The sequence below is a fragment of the Raphanus sativus genome, chromosome 2, assembly GCF_000801105.2.
Source record: "Raphanus sativus cultivar WK10039 chromosome 2, ASM80110v3, whole genome shotgun sequence".
NCBI lineage: Eukaryota > Viridiplantae > Streptophyta > Magnoliopsida > Brassicales > Brassicaceae > Raphanus > Raphanus sativus.
The window spans coordinates 29323019-29341110 of NC_079512.1; the positions used below are offsets into that span (position 1 = coordinate 29323019).

Sequence of the window (18092 nt, forward strand, 5' to 3'; positions counted from 1 at the left end):
TGGGACTTTTCTAAGAGTCCTTAGATTAGTTTATTATTAATTGGTAACTAAGGACATTGTTAAGAGATTTTTGGAAAAGTGATGAATATTGGTGGGACTTTTTATGCTGGTTCTCAGTTCTCTGCTGTGGCAGTGGTCTATAAAAAGAAGAACATAAACAAGTTAGATCACGTTGTCCAGTTTGTTTCAAATTAGCTGCAAACCGATTTAACCTATCCTGCAAGTTCTTTGTTAATGTGGAAGACTGAGGCCTAGTCCACTGTCCCAAATTGGCTTCTGAACTGAGCGTCTTCAGTTGCTTCGTCTGAACTTGTTCATCGCTTCAACTAGCTGTGCAGGAGCTCCCCTTGAAGACTTCTTAGCTTCTGCCAAACGGCTAGCTCCGCTCCTCAACCGAGCTATCTCTTCTGCAATCTCCTCTTCCTCATGCAACTCCATTCCATACCTGTAACAAGAGAGTGACAAGCAAGAGCTTCAAGTTGGGATGCCACAAGGACATTGGGGTCTCATCATCGATTTTGTTGCTTCCAGTAAGAAACTCAAGCTCGACGTCGCTTACCTTGATGATCTCAGCCTTCTCCCAGATGCTCGTGATCTGTGTCTTGGCTTCTTCCTTTGATGGCCACAGAGGCTCCCTGAGGTTTGGGTCGTAGGAAAGAAGAGCTCCCGCTTCTTTCGCCACTTCCATTGCCTTCAAGTGAGCCGACCTACATGGCTCCACTATTAATCTTATTGATCCATAGTGAAACACTTTAGCCTGCAAACAAACACATCACATTATTTACACCAATCTACAAATACCCAAGTTCAAAAAAATCTAGTAAACAAAAGACAACTTTGATCAGAAGGAATAATTATCAATGGACCCATATTGATATGATTCTTTGTGTGTTGAGTATTAACTACGATGGGGGTCAATCATTATCAAACTATTCAAGAAAAGCAAAAGGTTCTCTCCATTGAGATCAGCTGTAAAGGTAACAACTTTAAGCAAAAAATACTCAACCTGGTGATCAATTTCACCATCACCATAAAGATCAAGACTTCATCCTTACGTTAAACACATCAAGGTCGTTGTACGAATCTCTCGATTCTGCATCGGAACACCTCCTCCAATTCATTATTATGATGATGATCGCAAACAGAAGCGAACCCGGAAGGTAAACATGATCTAGCTAGGAGGATGAGGAGGAGTATGGAGGAGACCCGGTAACTCATTAAATTCCGATCAAAGGAAAACCTCAAATCGACGGCGAAAGAGAGAGATCAAATTCGCCTCTGTAATCCCATGATACCAAGGCCACAACAGATGATTGAGATCATAAATAGGAGACTACAACAGAGGAAAAGAAAACCCAGAGAAACTATCAAGGATTCCATTCATCGTCGAGGAGAAGAAGACGAGTCGAGATTTCAAGAGAGAGAAAGAGATAGATGAAAAGGCAACATGTGTCTCATAAGGACGCGTTAAGAACACTTCTTATTTAGTTAACGTCCTTCTATTATTTCAATTTTTTGTTTTATTTTTTTCTGGTTTAATGCTAAGAACCGTGGTAATTGAGACCGATAAAGATGGTCTAATAATGTGCTTTGAATTTTAGTATTTTAACAAAATTTCATCACAACACTTCAAAAAAAAAATTGAAGACATAATATTTAAAAGATTTCAACAATAACAAATTTTAAAATATATTATTAAATTGTCAATAAGAACTAATAAGTGTGCCGAAAATGTGAAAAAAATGACAAGTTTCACCAAAATCTGTTTGATTTCTATGTTAGGGTAAATTTGATATCCTCCTATGTTTTGGCTATTACGAATACGTAATAACATTTTAGGAGTGGTAAACCATGATTGACTGTCTTGGTACACTAAGGTCTGACTAGTTTTTCCGCTTCTACTCGCAAACGCAATTTTTGTGCCTTGTATAGGTTAACAACATTTCTAAACAATCATAACTGCCGAAAGCAAGGTGGCAACACACAAAAACTAAATAAACCATATGAGTACACACATATTGAAGTTGTTTGTTTACCATATATATATATATATATATATATATATATTAAAGTTGTAAACCAACATAAAACACAAACCCATATCGCAGCAATTTATTAAATCAGACATAGCTTTATTTAGATATACCAACGACAACTTTCCTCCAAACACTGAGATGTTGCTTACTGGGTTGGATTCTTGCTTATATCAACACCGGGGGGTTTAGGACAGCATAAGCAAGCAAGTCTTGGTCACATAGGAAAACAGGCATGTCTTGTTCTGGTAAGCCTACCCAAGCTTCTACATCTTGACCATCCCTTGAATCCGTCAGAACCACGAACACCATGTTATCGTAGACGGTATGTGAAGAAGGTCCCATCCAGACCGGATTACCCCATCCGAAATCAACCTCGTAGAAAGGCTTCCTACACCAGCTAGACATTATGTATAAGTCTATGTCCGGTTTGTAGCACTCCGACATAAAATCTCCCATCACACTCAACAAGTTCTGACCGAGTTTGGTGGTTGTGATGGTAGCTGTATCATTATCATACCCTTGGAGATTCTCTTTGATCATCTCGCTGAATTCTTCTTTAGTCTTTCTAAAGTCAGAAACCATTTCGTCGATCTCTAACTCGCTCTCTGTCCCTTTCCTGACGAAGAAAAGAGTTTGTAGATTGCCCATGGAGTCTTGTGGCAAAACATTAAAGGGTATCCTAAGCCTCAAGTCCATCGCTTGAGTCATAACCGTTGACTTCGGAGATGCCGAGTTAGACCGTGAGGCGTTTGCGGCACATCTCCAAATAAGTGACATGATGGCTTCCACACGCGTAGGTACCGGGACGCTTTCGCTACTCGCCTTGCGTTTAAGCTCAGCGATCTTGGAGGATTTGAAGACGAGTCTATTGGTTACACATCTGCCTCGAAGCTCGTAAAGGTCATCAATAGAAAGAGACTGGAAGGAGGCAGGTGGAGGAGGAGGAGGGTATATCGTGGCTCCTGCAAAGTGTGGACTACATGTTGTAGTCCCTTTTGATGTAGCCGCCCAGGCTTGTGCGAAGGTCAACAACGAGGACGCGTCGCAGATCTGGTGAGAGATGCCAACAGTAACCGCGACTCCTGATCCCGACCCGAAGTAAATGACCTTGACCCTCAGCAACGGCCGCGTCCCAGCAGATTCTCCCTGCTCGATCTCAGGGAGGAATGCTGCGAGGGAGTTTGTACTGAGGTTTCTCAAGAAATCTGAGAGAAGGAGATCGGTTCGTGCCTCAGTGAAGATGACTCCTTCGTCGTTGCAGCATATGGAAAGGCCTTCTTGACGTCCAGCTAGAGGGTAGAAACGTGACAGAGTCTCGGACAGAGAGGTTTTCAGCCTCCGGGACATGATCTCAGGCGACTCTCCGGCGATGGATTTGTAGAAGAAGGTGGTTGCAACGTAAATGGCTGGAAGGCTGAGATCTAACAAGGAAAGTTGAAGGCGGTCATCATGAGGTGCAGGGGAAGAAGGCTTGATCACATCTCTTCCGATCACTTCTAGCTTTACTTCCATTGTCTTCCTTTGATACCTCAAAGTCAAATTGAAAGAAAAGAAAAAAGTGCTGATTAGAGGTTAAGCGTGGGTGGAAGAAAACAGGGAGAGTTGAAATGTCTTTACTCCATGCTGTTCACAAGGATTATTTCAAACTTTTTCAATACTCCGGAAAATCTTGTGTATTTTAATTTTTATTTTATACTATATAACTAAGTTAATATATAACTAAGCCAAAGAAGTGGTTATATTTTTTATAATCATATTTCTGTTTAATATTACTTTAATTTGATAGAATAATCTCTTGAATAAATGAAATATATAGTTAGACATAACATTATACTATGTTTTAATAGAATTTCTCATATAATAATCACTTAAAGATTTTTAGTTTTTATTGCTTACTCATATTCTGAAATAGCAAATGAGTTCTTGGAAACTCTTAAATGGGCTGAATTGGGGACTATTGTCTTCTAACAATAAATCTGGTGATTGCCAATAAAAAACGTGAAGAAACCAATTTTTTGAGATTCCTTTAGCTTTCAACAACTTTTTTAATTGTTTCTTCACATCCTCCCATTTGACAAACCTTCCAACTTCAATGAAATATGTATGTAGATTTAGAAAGAAGAAGGTTCTAATAGAATGCTAGTGTTGTGATTCTCACTTTGATTTGTTTCTCTCTTTTGTACCTCTGTTTTTCTCTGTTTTGTTGTACAAGATTTGATTTTTACCAAACAACTTTTTCATTCATTTTTTTGCACACATCTTACAATCCATCACACTTGGTCTTTATAGTAGACTCCTTACTGACACTAAATATAGTTCCTTGCTCACTTAAACATACTTCTAGTCTTTAGACTAAACTCACACTCCATAGCTTAACTATTCTAACAACTCTCACCAACTCTCTTTGCAACTCTTTTATCAACTCTGAACTTAGTTGACTTACTAACCAACTAATTCTTAACTTAACTACTCATTCTTAACTACTAGTTACATAATTGTTAGTTTTCACCTTGACCATTCTTCTTCTTCCTTCCTTCACGTTGCTTGATTCTTCTTCTTCTTCTTGCTTGTTGTTCATCTTCTTCTCATTGTCTTCACTCTTTCATATGCAGGTTTTACTCAAGGAATCAACTCTCAACAGCTAGCCTAGAATGCCAGTATCAACTAGTCATGCACTCTGTGCCAAACTCCTCTCGAAACTCAAACTCGTCAACATTTATTCTTTGAGTGTGTTTATTCATCGGAGGTCTGGTCGCTTCCAGTGTTAGGTTTGCTTCAGACGAGTTTCACTACGAGATGGTCAGAACTGATGGACCTTGGTAAGGACACTAACGCAGGTCTACTTGAAACTTTTCTCACACATTACACTCTCCAGGCAACAATATATATTCTCTGTGGAAGTGAAGAAATGAAAGGAGACATGCAGCTACGTCTACTACAACAGCAGGAGTTGCAAAAATGGTGGATCGGCTAACTCAGAAACGATGCTTAGCTTTCCCCCAGCAAGAAAACTTCAAATTTGCAGCAGGGTTTTCTTTGTGGCTTGCCACAAGATAACTAATTCTTTCTTTTGAATATTTTTTTATAGTGTTGATTTTCTTAAATTAATGCACTAGATGTAAAAATAGTATTTAAAAAAAAAATTAACATATATTCACAAAAAAAGGAAGGAAGTTCTAATATTTTATTTGGCTAGAAAAGGCAGTGAACTGTTGTAAACTAATATGCATAACAAAAAGGTGAACGGGACATGATTGTTTGTGCGAAAATAATCTAATTTCAGATACAATAAAAGCGTAAATGATTTTCCAACAGGTTTCACATTTCTCGTTTCATATCTTTTTATTAAAGAAACAACAGAATTTATTTTATTTTATTTTTTGAAAATGACAACAGATTTTATTTGAGTACATAATTTATAGCTTAGACCAAGACACATGGATTCAAGGAAGCAAAGGCGAGCAGTTCCGGGTTCTGCTCGAGCAATGACATGTTCTCTTCAGGCAGCGTAACAAACGCTTCAATCCCACGTCCGTCCTTGGAATCGATCAACATGGCAATGTTTCCGAACGCGGGAGCCACGTTTCCAACAACCCAAACCGGGTATCCCCATCCAAAGCTGGCCTCGTAGACTGGCAATTTGCACCAGCTACTCACCGTGTAGGGCTCGTGTGTCTCGTAGCTCATCCGCGAATAATTAGTGAGCATCAGATTAGCCAGTTTAGAACCGATCATCATCGAAGATGAGCCATCTTCGTCGTCTTGGATCATAGTTCGGAACTCCTCTTTCTTTTTACGCAAGTCTCTAGTGGCCTCTTCTATTTTCACTTCCTCTCCTTGACCAGTAGTACTTAATACAACAGAGGAGAACATGACGTTCCCGATCAGGCTTTCTGGGAGAAGGGAAGGTAACCTGGAGCGCAAGTCAGCGAGCTGGATCAGAACTTTGCGACCACCGCAAGTCTCTGAGGATGTAGCAGAGACGAAGCACTTCCAGAGAAGGGCAGTGACGCTCTCTACACGCGTAGGTCGGTGTAAGGATTCTGGACTAGTAGTGGCTTTGGTCCTGAGCTCTTCCAACTTAGCTGCACCGAAGACGAATCTCTTCGTGATGCTGCTGCTTCTCTTGCTCGCTTTCTCGTCCACAGGAAGCTTATAGGTATCATTGGCTGGTGGGTAAAAACTCGCTGCGGCGAACTCGGGAACCACCTCGGCCTCTCCACGAGCCTCAGCAGACCAAGTCCGAAGGAAGGTCGAGATGGAGGCTGCGTCGGCGATCTTGTGAGTGATGCAGACTCCGATAGCCATCCCTCCGCAGTGGAAGTAAGTCGCCTTCACGAGCAACAGAGGCCATGTGGAAGCAGCCTCGTAGGGGTTCTGGACGACGGCGTCTAGAGGAAGCAACTGCTGGAGGGCTTTGAGATCTGGTGATGCGAGGAAACCAGAGAGGGAACAGTTGTCGACTCGAGCCTCCACGAAAACAGCTCCTTCGTCGTTACAGTCGACGGTGACTCCGTTGATTCTTCCGGCGAGGGGGTAGAGTTTGGTCAAGGTTTCGGACAGAGAAGTCTTGAGTTTGTGGGAAGTGTGTTCTGGTGAGATCATCAACTCATCTTTGGCGTAGAAGAGATAGGCGACTGTGTAAATGGGAGGGAGGAAGTGATCATATATAGAGAGTTGGAGAGTTCGGAGATCGCTTGGGGTTGTGGAAGATGGTTTTATGATTTCCTTACTGGTGGTTTTAACCTTCATAGTCTCCATCTATTATTTACCTTTCTCTGTTTTTTTCTCTCTCTTTCTTTTCTTTTGTTGATTCTGTGTTGTTTGCAGGTAGAGGAGTATTCCTTTTATACAAGTGGTCTTACATAGAAATCCTAGAGCATCCACAACAATAGTTTTTAAAAGTGTTTTTGAAACTAATATAATAGTATTATTATAAAAAGTAAGAAAAATGAAAAAACTTAATAGAGGAGAGAAAAAAAGAGAACATGCTCTAATAGATGTCATGCTATTATTAGTTTAATTTTATTTGTGCTTAAAATTTAATTAAAACATAAGTTATATTAATTTTGTAATTAGAGAGCAGCTTGTTAGAACTTTTATTGATGCTGATGCTCTTAGATCTATTCTATTAACTTATCATATAATTTTGAAAACAACATTTACCTACCGTATTTATTACTAAAAATGCCATTAAATTTTATTCATTTTCTAGAATATCTCATTGAGAGTATTTAGGACATCTATATTCTTATATATTATTTGAGAAACATTACAATTTTTGAAATTTGAACTAGGATACATATTATCACAAGAATGATTTTCAGAATCCTTAGAAAATAAGTTGGTACATCTAAATATATAGTATATTTTCTATTACACTAATCATAGAACTAATTATTAATATATAAAAGTATTTTTATTCTTATGTTAAATAAAAGATAAAAATTATCTAATTTAATCAAATTATATATGATAATTAGTGATTTTAAATAATAAAGATTTGTACATCCTCTATCATTTTATTTTATTTCAAATTTTTATTGAAATCATATAAACGTTTTATAAATTACTAAAATATTAAAAATTGCATATTAAAGTTTTTGTTATCAATGATTTAAAATTTTAGTTATAAAAATATTAATGATCATAAAACCATATAAATAGTAAATTTTATTTAACAAATATTCATATAAAAATATAATTTACATCTGCCTTAATATCTTTTAAATTTAATTATATATCATAAAGTAGAAAAATGATTTTTACATTTATATACCATAAATTATTATAAAAATATCAATGATTATTTTGATTTATATGTCTTCACCAATTAATCATATATTTAATAGTTACTGACCTTTCAGTTATTTAATAAATTTATTATTTTCTTTTATTTCATAATATGTAAAAGAATGCAAATAACTAATAGTACGTAAAAATATTTTATACGACATTCATTCCGTTCAAAGTGCAGATCTTAGCCAAGTTGGAATGTATTTTCATGAGTTTTCATGATTAAAATAATAAAAAGGAATGATATGTCACATTTTTTTGTATACCCTTTTTCTTATTAAAAAGACCAAGTTATTACATAGTTTGCTCTCTTTTTCCTAGCCATCTTTGCCATTACATCAACAGATTAGAGCATTGAACGATTTACAAACCAAAACATAAAACCCATTGGTTTAGAGATTTCAACTATATCTTGTATCATCGAGCTTGCCTCCATGATACACTTCCTGCTGATGGTTTGTTCAGCTCTATGCTGATATAACTCATCAATTAAGTTCATGCAGTCACTCATGAATGTCACATGCTCATATCCAAGTCTTCTCATTTGTTGGACAACCATAAGTAACGCCATTGCTCCCGCCTCTAAAGATGAACTCGTTGGGTTAATCATTGAGGACCCATGAATAAGTTGGATGCCTTCTTTGCTAAGCAAGGACCATCCTATTCCTGCACACTTATTAGGATCCTTCCAAGACGCATCTACCAGACAATAACGAGAGAGAGCTGGTGGCATTAATATATGATTAGTTATGAAATTTGAACTTGTTTCATTCTCTTCAGGCTGACATTTTTCGTCATGATCCACAGCTTCTTTCCATTGATTATAATCTCTTATTTCCGCATGGATCACTTGTATTATATGTTCCCTTTGGTGCTCAAATATCAGCTTATTTCTCATCTTCCAAATCCTCCATCCTACAATAAAATTCAAAATGTTTCTGTTATCTTTGTTAACCAGGTCTAACAATATGTCGACATTTTGTAGGAAGGTTGTTTGTTCTGTTAGCTGACTCTGAAAAAGGGATGGCACCATAGACCAAATCTCTTTTGTAACTCTGCACTGAAATAGAACATGGTCTACTGTCTTATCCATTTCTCCACATATTTGGCAAATGGGATCAATTTTTGAAACTCTTAAGTCTTATCTTCATGTTTGTTGCCACTGGGAGACCATTTTGAAGAGCTCTCCACCAGAAAGTTTTAATCTTTGGAGGAATATTAAGTTTCCACAGCTGAATACAGCATCTTTTTCATCACTTCTGATGGAAGAGTACATGTTTGGTGTTGGGGTTGGGATTATAAACCTGATAGTTGTCTTTGTAGGTGATACCCAGATTTCACATTGTAATCTCCCTTCTTGGAGTAAGACCAAATAAGTGTATCCGGCTTATTTAAAGCGCTTGGCCTGATATCTAAGACGTACTTTACATCCTCCTTCTCATTAGCAACTGTACCTTGTATTTAAAGTATTTAGGATATGCATATTGGAGAGTATTTTCATAAGTGTCTCTTGTCTAAAATATCTTATTAAAAAAATAAAATATACCTATTTATAGGAATACTTGGTGATTTTTCCGTGCTCATACACGGGTATAAATATTAACAAAACAAATAAATTATTAGAATTAGTTAATATGTATTTTAATTTTAATTACTATGTAATTTGTTTGTATGATTATTTATAAATAATAATATGTTATTTTAATTAGGCATGTGATTTTGGATATATAATATTTAATCAGGTTGATAGTTATTTAGGTATATTAGATTGAATATAATTTTCTAAATTCAACAATAACCTTTTTTATTTTTAACATATTAAAATTTTGATTAATTTAATTATTTGCATCTAGTTGATTGTTTTTTTATTTCTAAATATAGTTTAATAAGTTTATGTAGATTCATATAAGAAAATAGCTTAATATACAAAGAAAATATTTTTATTAGTTTTAATATATATATAATATGTCTCATATTTCTGTTTATGTAATAGATTGTATTTTCTTGTGTTGTGTACGATTCTTTAACTCTATTTGTACTTCAGTATATCAATAAAACTTGTTCAAACAATACATATGTATATAAAATTATTTTTAAAGTAAATATATAATTTTATTATCAACATTAGTTTTTGGGAACTTTTTAATTTAAATTAGAATATGTATAGTATATATTTTTGTTTATAAAATTTATCATTGTTCTTTCAATTAATATTTCATTTTCATTGTATATGTTATTTAGAAATAATATAGAAAGGAAACAAAAAATTAAAAACAAATAAAAAATTTGATAGTAAGAGTAAGATATAATATTTTAATTTATTAAATTTACTTATGTAATTAATCATCATAAAATTTAAAATAAGGGATACACGTAGAAAAAGGACTTCTCTAATTATACACTTTGAATTATTTGTTCCAAACTAATTTATATTAAAAATATGTTAGTTTCTTATAGATAGTTTTATCTATGTGATTTAAAATATATATAAAGAAAGTCTAAATAAAATTAAAAAAAACTATTTTGAAAATATAAATAAACATCTCTGTACTATTAATTATAAAATATTTTTAGCTAATTAAAAATATTTTGGTGGTGTTATTGAAGTTTTTTTAATCAAATGAGAAAATAGATTGATAAAGAAAATAATTATATAACTTAATACACATATTATGTTATTTAAGATTATATTTAAAAGAAAGAAATTATTTTTAATCCAACATTATTTTTGGGGAAATTTCCTTTTTATGAATACATAATATTAATTTTCGTTTTGAAAATAATAAATGTTTCTTTGTTAAATATTTTCTTTTATTATATATGTTATTTGGAAATAATATAAAAAGAAAAAATAGAAAAGTTGATCATGGAAATTAGATTTAATATTTTTAATTCATTAATGGTATTGGTAGCTATGTAATTAACCATCGTGAGAGTTAACGTGAACGCGACATATAGGAATCTAACTTTTAAAACAAAATTTTATTAGTACTGTAGATTTTATTTTTTAACCATTATTTCAAAATAAATTTGATTTAATTAAATATAAAATTAAGATAAAAATTTTTAAAAATCATATTTAAAATATATGTATATATTTAAAATTATAGTATTAGATATGTTTTAATCTATTTATTTTGTTAAATATATTAAATCAACTTATATATAATTAACAAAATTGATATAAAATTAATAATTATCAAAAATTAAAACAAAACAATATTTATAAAATTTGTAGATATATAAGAAACTAATGGTTTTAAGTTTAAGTTTTTTTCTAATTTTTAAAAAATTGTAGAAAATTATGAAAATATAAAATAAGAAAAAATTTATAGTTATAAAATAATTAAATAATATTTTGAACTTAGTAATGTTCATGTCTGTATCTTTTATTTTAATGAGGATCTATGCGTTATTATATTTTAAAAAGTTTACCAAAAATATAAATCAACATAAATGTAATATTGTAATGTATGAGTTATTACTATATTTTACAAAGTTTACCAAAAATGTAAATTAATATTAAATGTAGTTGTCCATGTCATATTTTACCATATGTCATGTCATCAAATTTAGTAGTCATGTCACAATTTTTTGGTGAAATTGATTTTGAAAAAGACATGTGGCAAAATCACTTCTCAAATATAGTGTATGAGATTATTGGAAAATAACTAAGCATTCAATACCAACCACTAAACTCATCAAGAAGTAATGAGATATCTCATTTAAAGTATTTAGGAAACATATTGGAGAGTATTTTCATAAGTGTCTCATGTCTAAAACATGTCATTTAAAATATAAAATATGTCTATTTATAGGAATCTTATTCAAAATTAATTAAGAATCCAGTACTAACCACTAAACTCATCAAGAAGTAATGAGGCATCTCATCTAAAGAATTTAGGACATGCATATTGGAGAGTATTTTCATAAGTGTCTCATTTTTTAAATATCTCATTTAAAATATTAAAATATTCCTACTTATTTGAATCTTATTCAAAAATAATAAACATTCAATACTAACCACTAAACTCATCAAGAAGTTTTTTTGAATACAAATATTAACATATAAAATATTCTTCCTATATAATTCTGAAGAATATAGGTAAAAATAAAACCTGTTATTCTTTATCCTCCTATATTGTAGATTTTCCATTAAAGACAAAAAAAATTATTCATTAAATAATTAAAGTATAAAGATTAAAATATTAGATTTATTATTGTTCAAAATTAGATAATATTCTTAGTTTTATGTAAAATTAATTAATTTTTATGTTAGATGACATTTAATACTCTCTCTATTTTAGAAAGATGCAAGTTCTTGGAAAAACAATTGTTTCAGAAAAATGTATTTTTTATATTTTCAATGTACTTTTTGTCAACTAATAACGAAAAATTATGTGTTTCAAAAACTTTAATTGCATTTTTTTGAATTCTTATTGGTTTAAAAATATAGAAAATATAAGTTACAAAAATCTATACATTAATAACTAAGTTTTAAGGTGTTTTCTTAATAAGTGTGAAAATCCTAAAACATGGATTAATCGAAACGGAGAGAGTTAATCTACATAGTGTTATATTATTGCAGTAATCAATGGTGTTTTGTATAGATTATGTAAGAACTAAATGTTTAAAAAATGTTTATAATTTTAAAACGTCATCCAATAGAAAACATATGTAGATGTTAATTTGTAATTCTAATTCTTGGATTATATAGTGGAAGATGGTATAGCTGACAACAATTTTGGCTCAACTTTATTATTTAAAGAAACGGTATCACACACAACATGTAAACTCCTTGTGTGTTTCTCTTCTGCACAATAGATGAGTCCTTCGTTTGTCAGAGAAGAGAACACATGAGTCTTTCTGGTGTTCAGAACTATGCTAAGCACAGTTCATATGATTGATCCGGACCTAACAAAATCCAAAAAATCAAAGAGTACTAAAAACTACTTTTCTAGCAAATTATTATTAATAGTATTTATATCCATAATAATTAAATTTAGTGAGAATAAAATAAAATAGCACATGTATATCTAATCTATTAATAAAACCCGAAATCCAAACAGATTTGAACTGAACCCGAATTGATACCTAAATGATCACTCCTAGTCACAATTATATATCATATATGTCATCATATAATTAATCATATTTTATATGTACCATCATATAAGTAATCATATAACTAATATTATTTTATATGTACCATCATGTATATTATATTTAAAAAATTTAATGTGAAATACAAAAATCATAATTTAATTTGGTAAATAAAACTGGGCTATTCGTATTTTTCTTATATATATTGATTTTTTAATAATGTTTGTTGAAAAATATTTTAGTAAAAGTTAATTTTTGAATATATGTATGTTTTAATCAATTCTTGACATAAAATCAACTTTAAATTATTATTTTGATTTGGAATATGTATATAAATTTTAAATTTTGTTTAATGATTATCTTAGACTAAAGACATTTTTAGATAATTAGATTGACTCATTTTATTATATTTAAAAGGTGGTCCAAATAAATAGTTTTTCGTAATATAATGTACTCAATTTTTTTAATAACATAAATTCATTATTTTTTTCCAATATACTGATATTCATATTTCCAAACAAACATATTTTCTTTAAACTGCTATCCATGTTTCCAACAAAACTATTTTTAAAATCAAAATTCTTGTTTCCAAACAAACCCGAAGAATAGATAATATAGATATGTTCTAGAGTTTTCATATTTTTTAAAAAAATACAGAAATTTTTGACAATAAATGCAATATTTTCTGTGTTTAGTTATTTCTTACGATTTTTAACCATTCAAAATTCAGTAAACATAATTAATATTTTTAAAATTTACAATTTGCTATTATTACATATATTGAACATGTAAAATATGAATCTTTTAAAAACAATTTTTTTAATATCTACCCCATAGCTTCCTATGAATTTAATAGAGTATTTAATTCCACCCATAATAGAACTTAAAAACGATAGATCGTAGCCATATTTCCAATATATTTAATGCCACCCCATAATTTCCAATGTATTTAATATCTACCCCATAGCTTCCTATGAATTTAATGTGGTTAACGTCTAGCCCATTATTTCTGGCTAGATAGATTTATCAAAATTTTACCAAGACGTGAATACGAAAGACATTAATTTTTTTTTACAAAGAAAGCCGATAGACAATAGTTATAAAGAAGATCTGCATAAAATATTAGAAGCATGGAAAAGTGAAGCAACTTCTAAGAGCATTTCTAACTAATACGACGTTAGAAAAAAAGACTTTTCTTCTTCTTCTTCTTCTTCTTTTTATGTAAATTACTTTTATAATTTCTTTAGTAACATAACACGTTTTAGGACTAGGTAACCAAGAAAATTTGCCTTTACCTAATTTTTGGATGTCATATCTCTTTTTTTCCTCAGCTGTTTTCCTTTTCCAAAAGGAAGCTGTTTTGAAGATGACAGGAAAGCGTGATAGACTATTTTGACCATGTCAAGATTTGTAGAGATAAAATACCAGAAACAAGTCTACATAAAAAAGATAGCCATGCCGAGCGCGCGTATCTTGCGGTCTTAAATATGAGTACATGCATGTAATTGAGAAACATGCATGGAAGTTTTTGTGGATAGAAGATAGGCTTCGAAGATATTATATAACGTTTTATTTAAGATCATTGCATTTATGAATATAAGCCAACAGATAAATACTTTCCATAGCGCTCTGTTTATCAGCTTAAGTTTCTTTTTTTTTTTAAAGAGATTTAGTGATTAGGATCTTGATGTCGAGGCCAAAACCACCCCATGCCTAAAAACCAGGACAAAACCTCTTCCAAGCATTGGGGTCAAGTGCTAAGGAGATGGGACTGAGACGCTAACACATTTTAGATTTGATCCACCTGATAAACGAAACTAAGTCATAATTATTTTGGTCACCTTACACAGATATAGACCTATATTTTAGGGCCCATTTAAATATCTAGGAAAATGATCTATCCGTGGGCTGTACCTTTTCTTGGGAATTAGTCTAGGCTTATCCATGGGTTTGGGATACCTCTAGATTAATCAAAAAAAAAAAAAACCTCTTCCAAACACTCGATAGTCGATACATCCTTCAAACTTTGTATTTCGTGCTTTTCTAATCGAAATGACACACACTCGTTACATCCTTGATCTCTTTCAGCAATTCACATACACTTCCAAACCTTGCCTGAATCTTGGTTTGGAAATATCGCTACATCAGCATCACTAATGCAGACCATATCAGCTTTGATTTACCGGAGATTCTGCCGTAAACCAAATTTCTTAACACTTTTAAGCCACACACGCTTTTTAAAAATAATAATATATCTTTAGTGCGTTTGTCTATATCGCATACTCATCTTCATTTGTTCCGTATGTTTTGACTTGATTTCCACCGGTCTATGTTTCCCAGCTATGAAAAGATATACCTTGAACGACCTTCTCCTATACCAAAATCAAAGTTAGTCATGATCCAAGTATTAAACATTAATACTACTTGGTTCTCTTGTGTATACTTGCTCCAAGTCTCGTGTTCCATCTATATACCACTCTTTCCGTTTCAGAAACATCATTTTTTTTTCTAAAAAATGTTAGAAATGCATTTTATACATATTTATGCATTGAATTCCAGCATTGGGAGCTGGATTATGCAACTTGTTTATTACTAATTCTCTTATGAACATGTTCACCAAACCCATTGCAAAATCCAGATCTCAAGGCTGGAATTCAATGCCAATGCTATAATTTCTAAGGAATTCCATGTCTAGGCTTTGCTCACCATCCACTCATCAGGATTCAGGACCAGCTCTAGATTTATAAGAACATATATATTAGTAGAAATAATGTTAGAGTGAAGAGTGAAACAACTTTTAATTTATTTTACTAGCTGAGATTTTAAAAGCATTATACAGTCAAACTTCTATAAATTAATAATGTTGGGACTTTAAGATTTTATTAATTTATAGAGATATTAATTTACCAAAGTTTCTTTTTTTGGTTTTTTTCTTCTATTTATGAAATATTTTATTTATAAAATAAGAAAATATTTTATTTACCGTATATAACATTATTTACATTTGAAAATTTTGACTTTCATTTTTATTATATTATATGGTGTATATTTTTATGTTTCATATCATTGTTATGTGATTTTCGATATAGTTTTACTAAATATTATCAAATATATTAAAATGTTAAGAAAAAAATAGAGGTATTTTCATTGTGAATATAAGACCAACAATATAATGTTTAGTTTGTACCTATATAAAAATATATATAGATAAATTATTAATTTATGATTTTAATGGGACTATATATTTACATGGGAGTTTTAAAAATATTATTATCTTACTATTTTATCGATTTATGTCATATTTTATACCGTCCCAAATTGGAACTAGTAAAATTTATTAATTTATAGAGATTATTAATTTATAGAGATTCTACTGTAGTTTGTTTATTATCATGTGCGCAATTTATTGGATTTTTTTTTGAGTAAAATTTATTTAATGTTATTTTCAACAATAAACCAACTTGTATTCTTGTTTGTAGGGGTTAGCCCTGGGCATTCGGGTGTTCGGTTCGGTTTCGGGTATATCGGATAATCGTTAGTATATCCAATCGGTACTTATGAGATTTCGATTAGGTTTTGGTTCGATTCTGCTTCGGTTTCGTATCGGTTTCGGATATCCATTTAATATGTGAATCAAATATATATAGATAAAATATTTTAGTTAACATGTTAATATAAATGGTTTACTGGTTACATACTTACATAATCATCAATTCAAACAAAGTTTGAGTTTCTAAGATGTCAATTTTATAAGTAGTTACTCTATTTTAATATAAAAATACCATATATATTTATGATATAAGAGAGTAGATGAAAGATAATGTGGTCTTGTGGTAACAATGTTCTCACCCTTCCTATTCAATTCAGGTTCAAATGGTACCGATGGCATTTTAACTTATAACAGAAAGGTTAAACTTATTTTTCAGATATTCGGATATCCATTCGGTTCTCGGTTGGGTTCCGATTTTTTGGATATAAAATATAGGAACCATTCGAGTATTTTAGGATTTCGGTTTGGTTTCAGTTTCGGGTATTTTGGTTCGATTTCGGTTCGATTTTTCGAATCCGTTTTTTTTTCCAGGGCTAGTAGGGGTAGACAAAATATCTATGAATTTGATTCGATCTATGATTTGTTTTGATTCTATCCGAAAATTATGAATATCCATAACTTTACGAATCGAAACAAATATTAAAATTCAATATCTGTCAAAACATAGCAAATCACAAATACTAATATTAAAAAAACAAATATCCAATCTGATCCATTACATATGTGTATATAAAATTATATATATTAGATAATTTTATATCTATATAAGTTTTATAAAAATTATATTAATTTTTAAAGTAGTAGTTTTAAAAGCTCTTTGTAATAAATTATTATTATTTTATATCAAACTTTTCCTTTTTATTATATTTCAAAAATTCTATTATTATTTTTTACGGATCAAATCGGATATCTAGTAAAAATACGGATTTTTCGGATATCTAAAACACTGAATATCTATAAGTTTACTGAATCAAATCGAAAACTGACTATCCATGTGGAACGGAACGGAAAATTCCAGATATCCATCTCTACTTGTTTGTTAGATTGGCTAGTCCATGACTCAAGACCCTACTGTTTGTTCGATCTTCACTCTACCATATAGTATATATTTATGTTAGACTGGCTAGTTCATGACTCAAGACTTAGTTTTGATATTTTCAATAAAAAAAAATCGGCTTACAATTCAACAGGTATTAAGAATTTAAGGAAGTTAGGCCATTTTTCCAAGATTGAAGAAATTTGAACCCAGCTTCGATTTTAACACTACTACAAGTAATTACGTATTGCAAAAACAAAAACAGCTGCTTTTTCTTCTAATTAAATCATTACTCCATCTGTTTTTATATGATGAATATATTGTGTTTCACATATATTAATAAAAGATGTTAAAAGTTGATAATATAAATACATTATTTATGTAGTTAACTATTAAATTTTTTAAACCAATACTCCTTCTATTTCATTTTACTTGTCGTTTTAGATTTCGACACACAGATTAATAGAACATTTAAGTTTGTATATTTATTAGATAAAAACATCATTACTAATACATCTAACCAAATTTCAACCAATATAAATAACTTAGAATAAAAAATCAATAAATTTTG

At 31.2% G+C, this 18092-nt stretch overlaps 3 protein-coding genes across 6 annotated transcripts; all 3 read right to left on the reverse strand.

Annotated features, from left to right (window-relative positions):
• Positions 1–140: 140 nt before the first annotated feature.
• On the reverse strand, positions 141–1618 carry LOC108839190 (probable fructokinase-1). Of its 4 annotated transcripts, XM_018612004.2 has the most exons (3): positions 1056–1559; positions 560–757; positions 141–445 (listed from the first exon to the last, which is right to left on the reverse strand). In XM_018612004.2, the coding sequence occupies exons 1-3, from the start codon at positions 1119–1121 to the stop codon at positions 425–427; spliced, it is 285 nt and encodes a 94-aa protein (XP_018467506.1). In that variant the 5' UTR covers positions 1122–1559; the 3' UTR covers positions 141–424. The 4 variants fall into 4 exon arrangements, with proteins under 4 accessions (XP_018467506.1, XP_056858960.1, XP_056858961.1 ...); XM_057002980.1 differs by having other exon boundaries at positions 141–707; positions 1056–1618; XM_057002981.1 differs by having other exon boundaries at positions 141–707; positions 1007–1615.
• A 354-nt stretch (positions 1619–1972) lies between these two features.
• LOC108819357 (BAHD acyltransferase BIA1-like) lies at positions 1973–3659 on the reverse strand. The gene has a single exon (XM_018592375.2). It carries the CDS (start codon positions 3546–3548, stop codon positions 2202–2204), a length of 1347 nt encoding a protein of 448 aa, XP_018447877.2. The 5' UTR covers positions 3549–3659; the 3' UTR covers positions 1973–2201.
• A 1646-nt stretch (positions 3660–5305) lies between these two features.
• Positions 5306–6868, reverse strand: LOC108839607 (BAHD acyltransferase BIA1). Its single transcript, XM_018612361.2, has one exon. It carries the CDS (start codon positions 6795–6797, stop codon positions 5460–5462), a length of 1338 nt encoding a protein of 445 aa, XP_018467863.2. The 5' UTR covers positions 6798–6868; the 3' UTR covers positions 5306–5459.
• Between the last annotated feature and the right edge of the window lie 11224 nt (positions 6869–18092).

What these genes read in the sequence shown, in the direction of transcription:
- LOC108839190 (XM_057002979.1), bottom strand. Translation starts at nt 1,121, where the DNA reads ATGAATTGGAGGAGGTGTTCCGATGCAGAATCGAGAGATTCGTACAAC. An exon ending in ACGACCTTGATGTGTTTAAC is followed by an intron (nt 758 to 1,055) that starts GTAAGGATGAAG and finishes GTTTGTTTGCAG; the next exon opens with GCTAAAGTGTTTCACTATGG.
- LOC108819357 (XM_018592375.2), bottom strand. Translation starts at nt 3,548, where the DNA reads ATGGAAGTAAAGCTAGAAGTGATCGGAAGAGATGTGATCAAGCCTTCT.
- LOC108839607 (XM_018612361.2), bottom strand. Translation starts at nt 6,797, where the DNA reads ATGGAGACTATGAAGGTTAAAACCACCAGTAAGGAAATCATAAAACCA.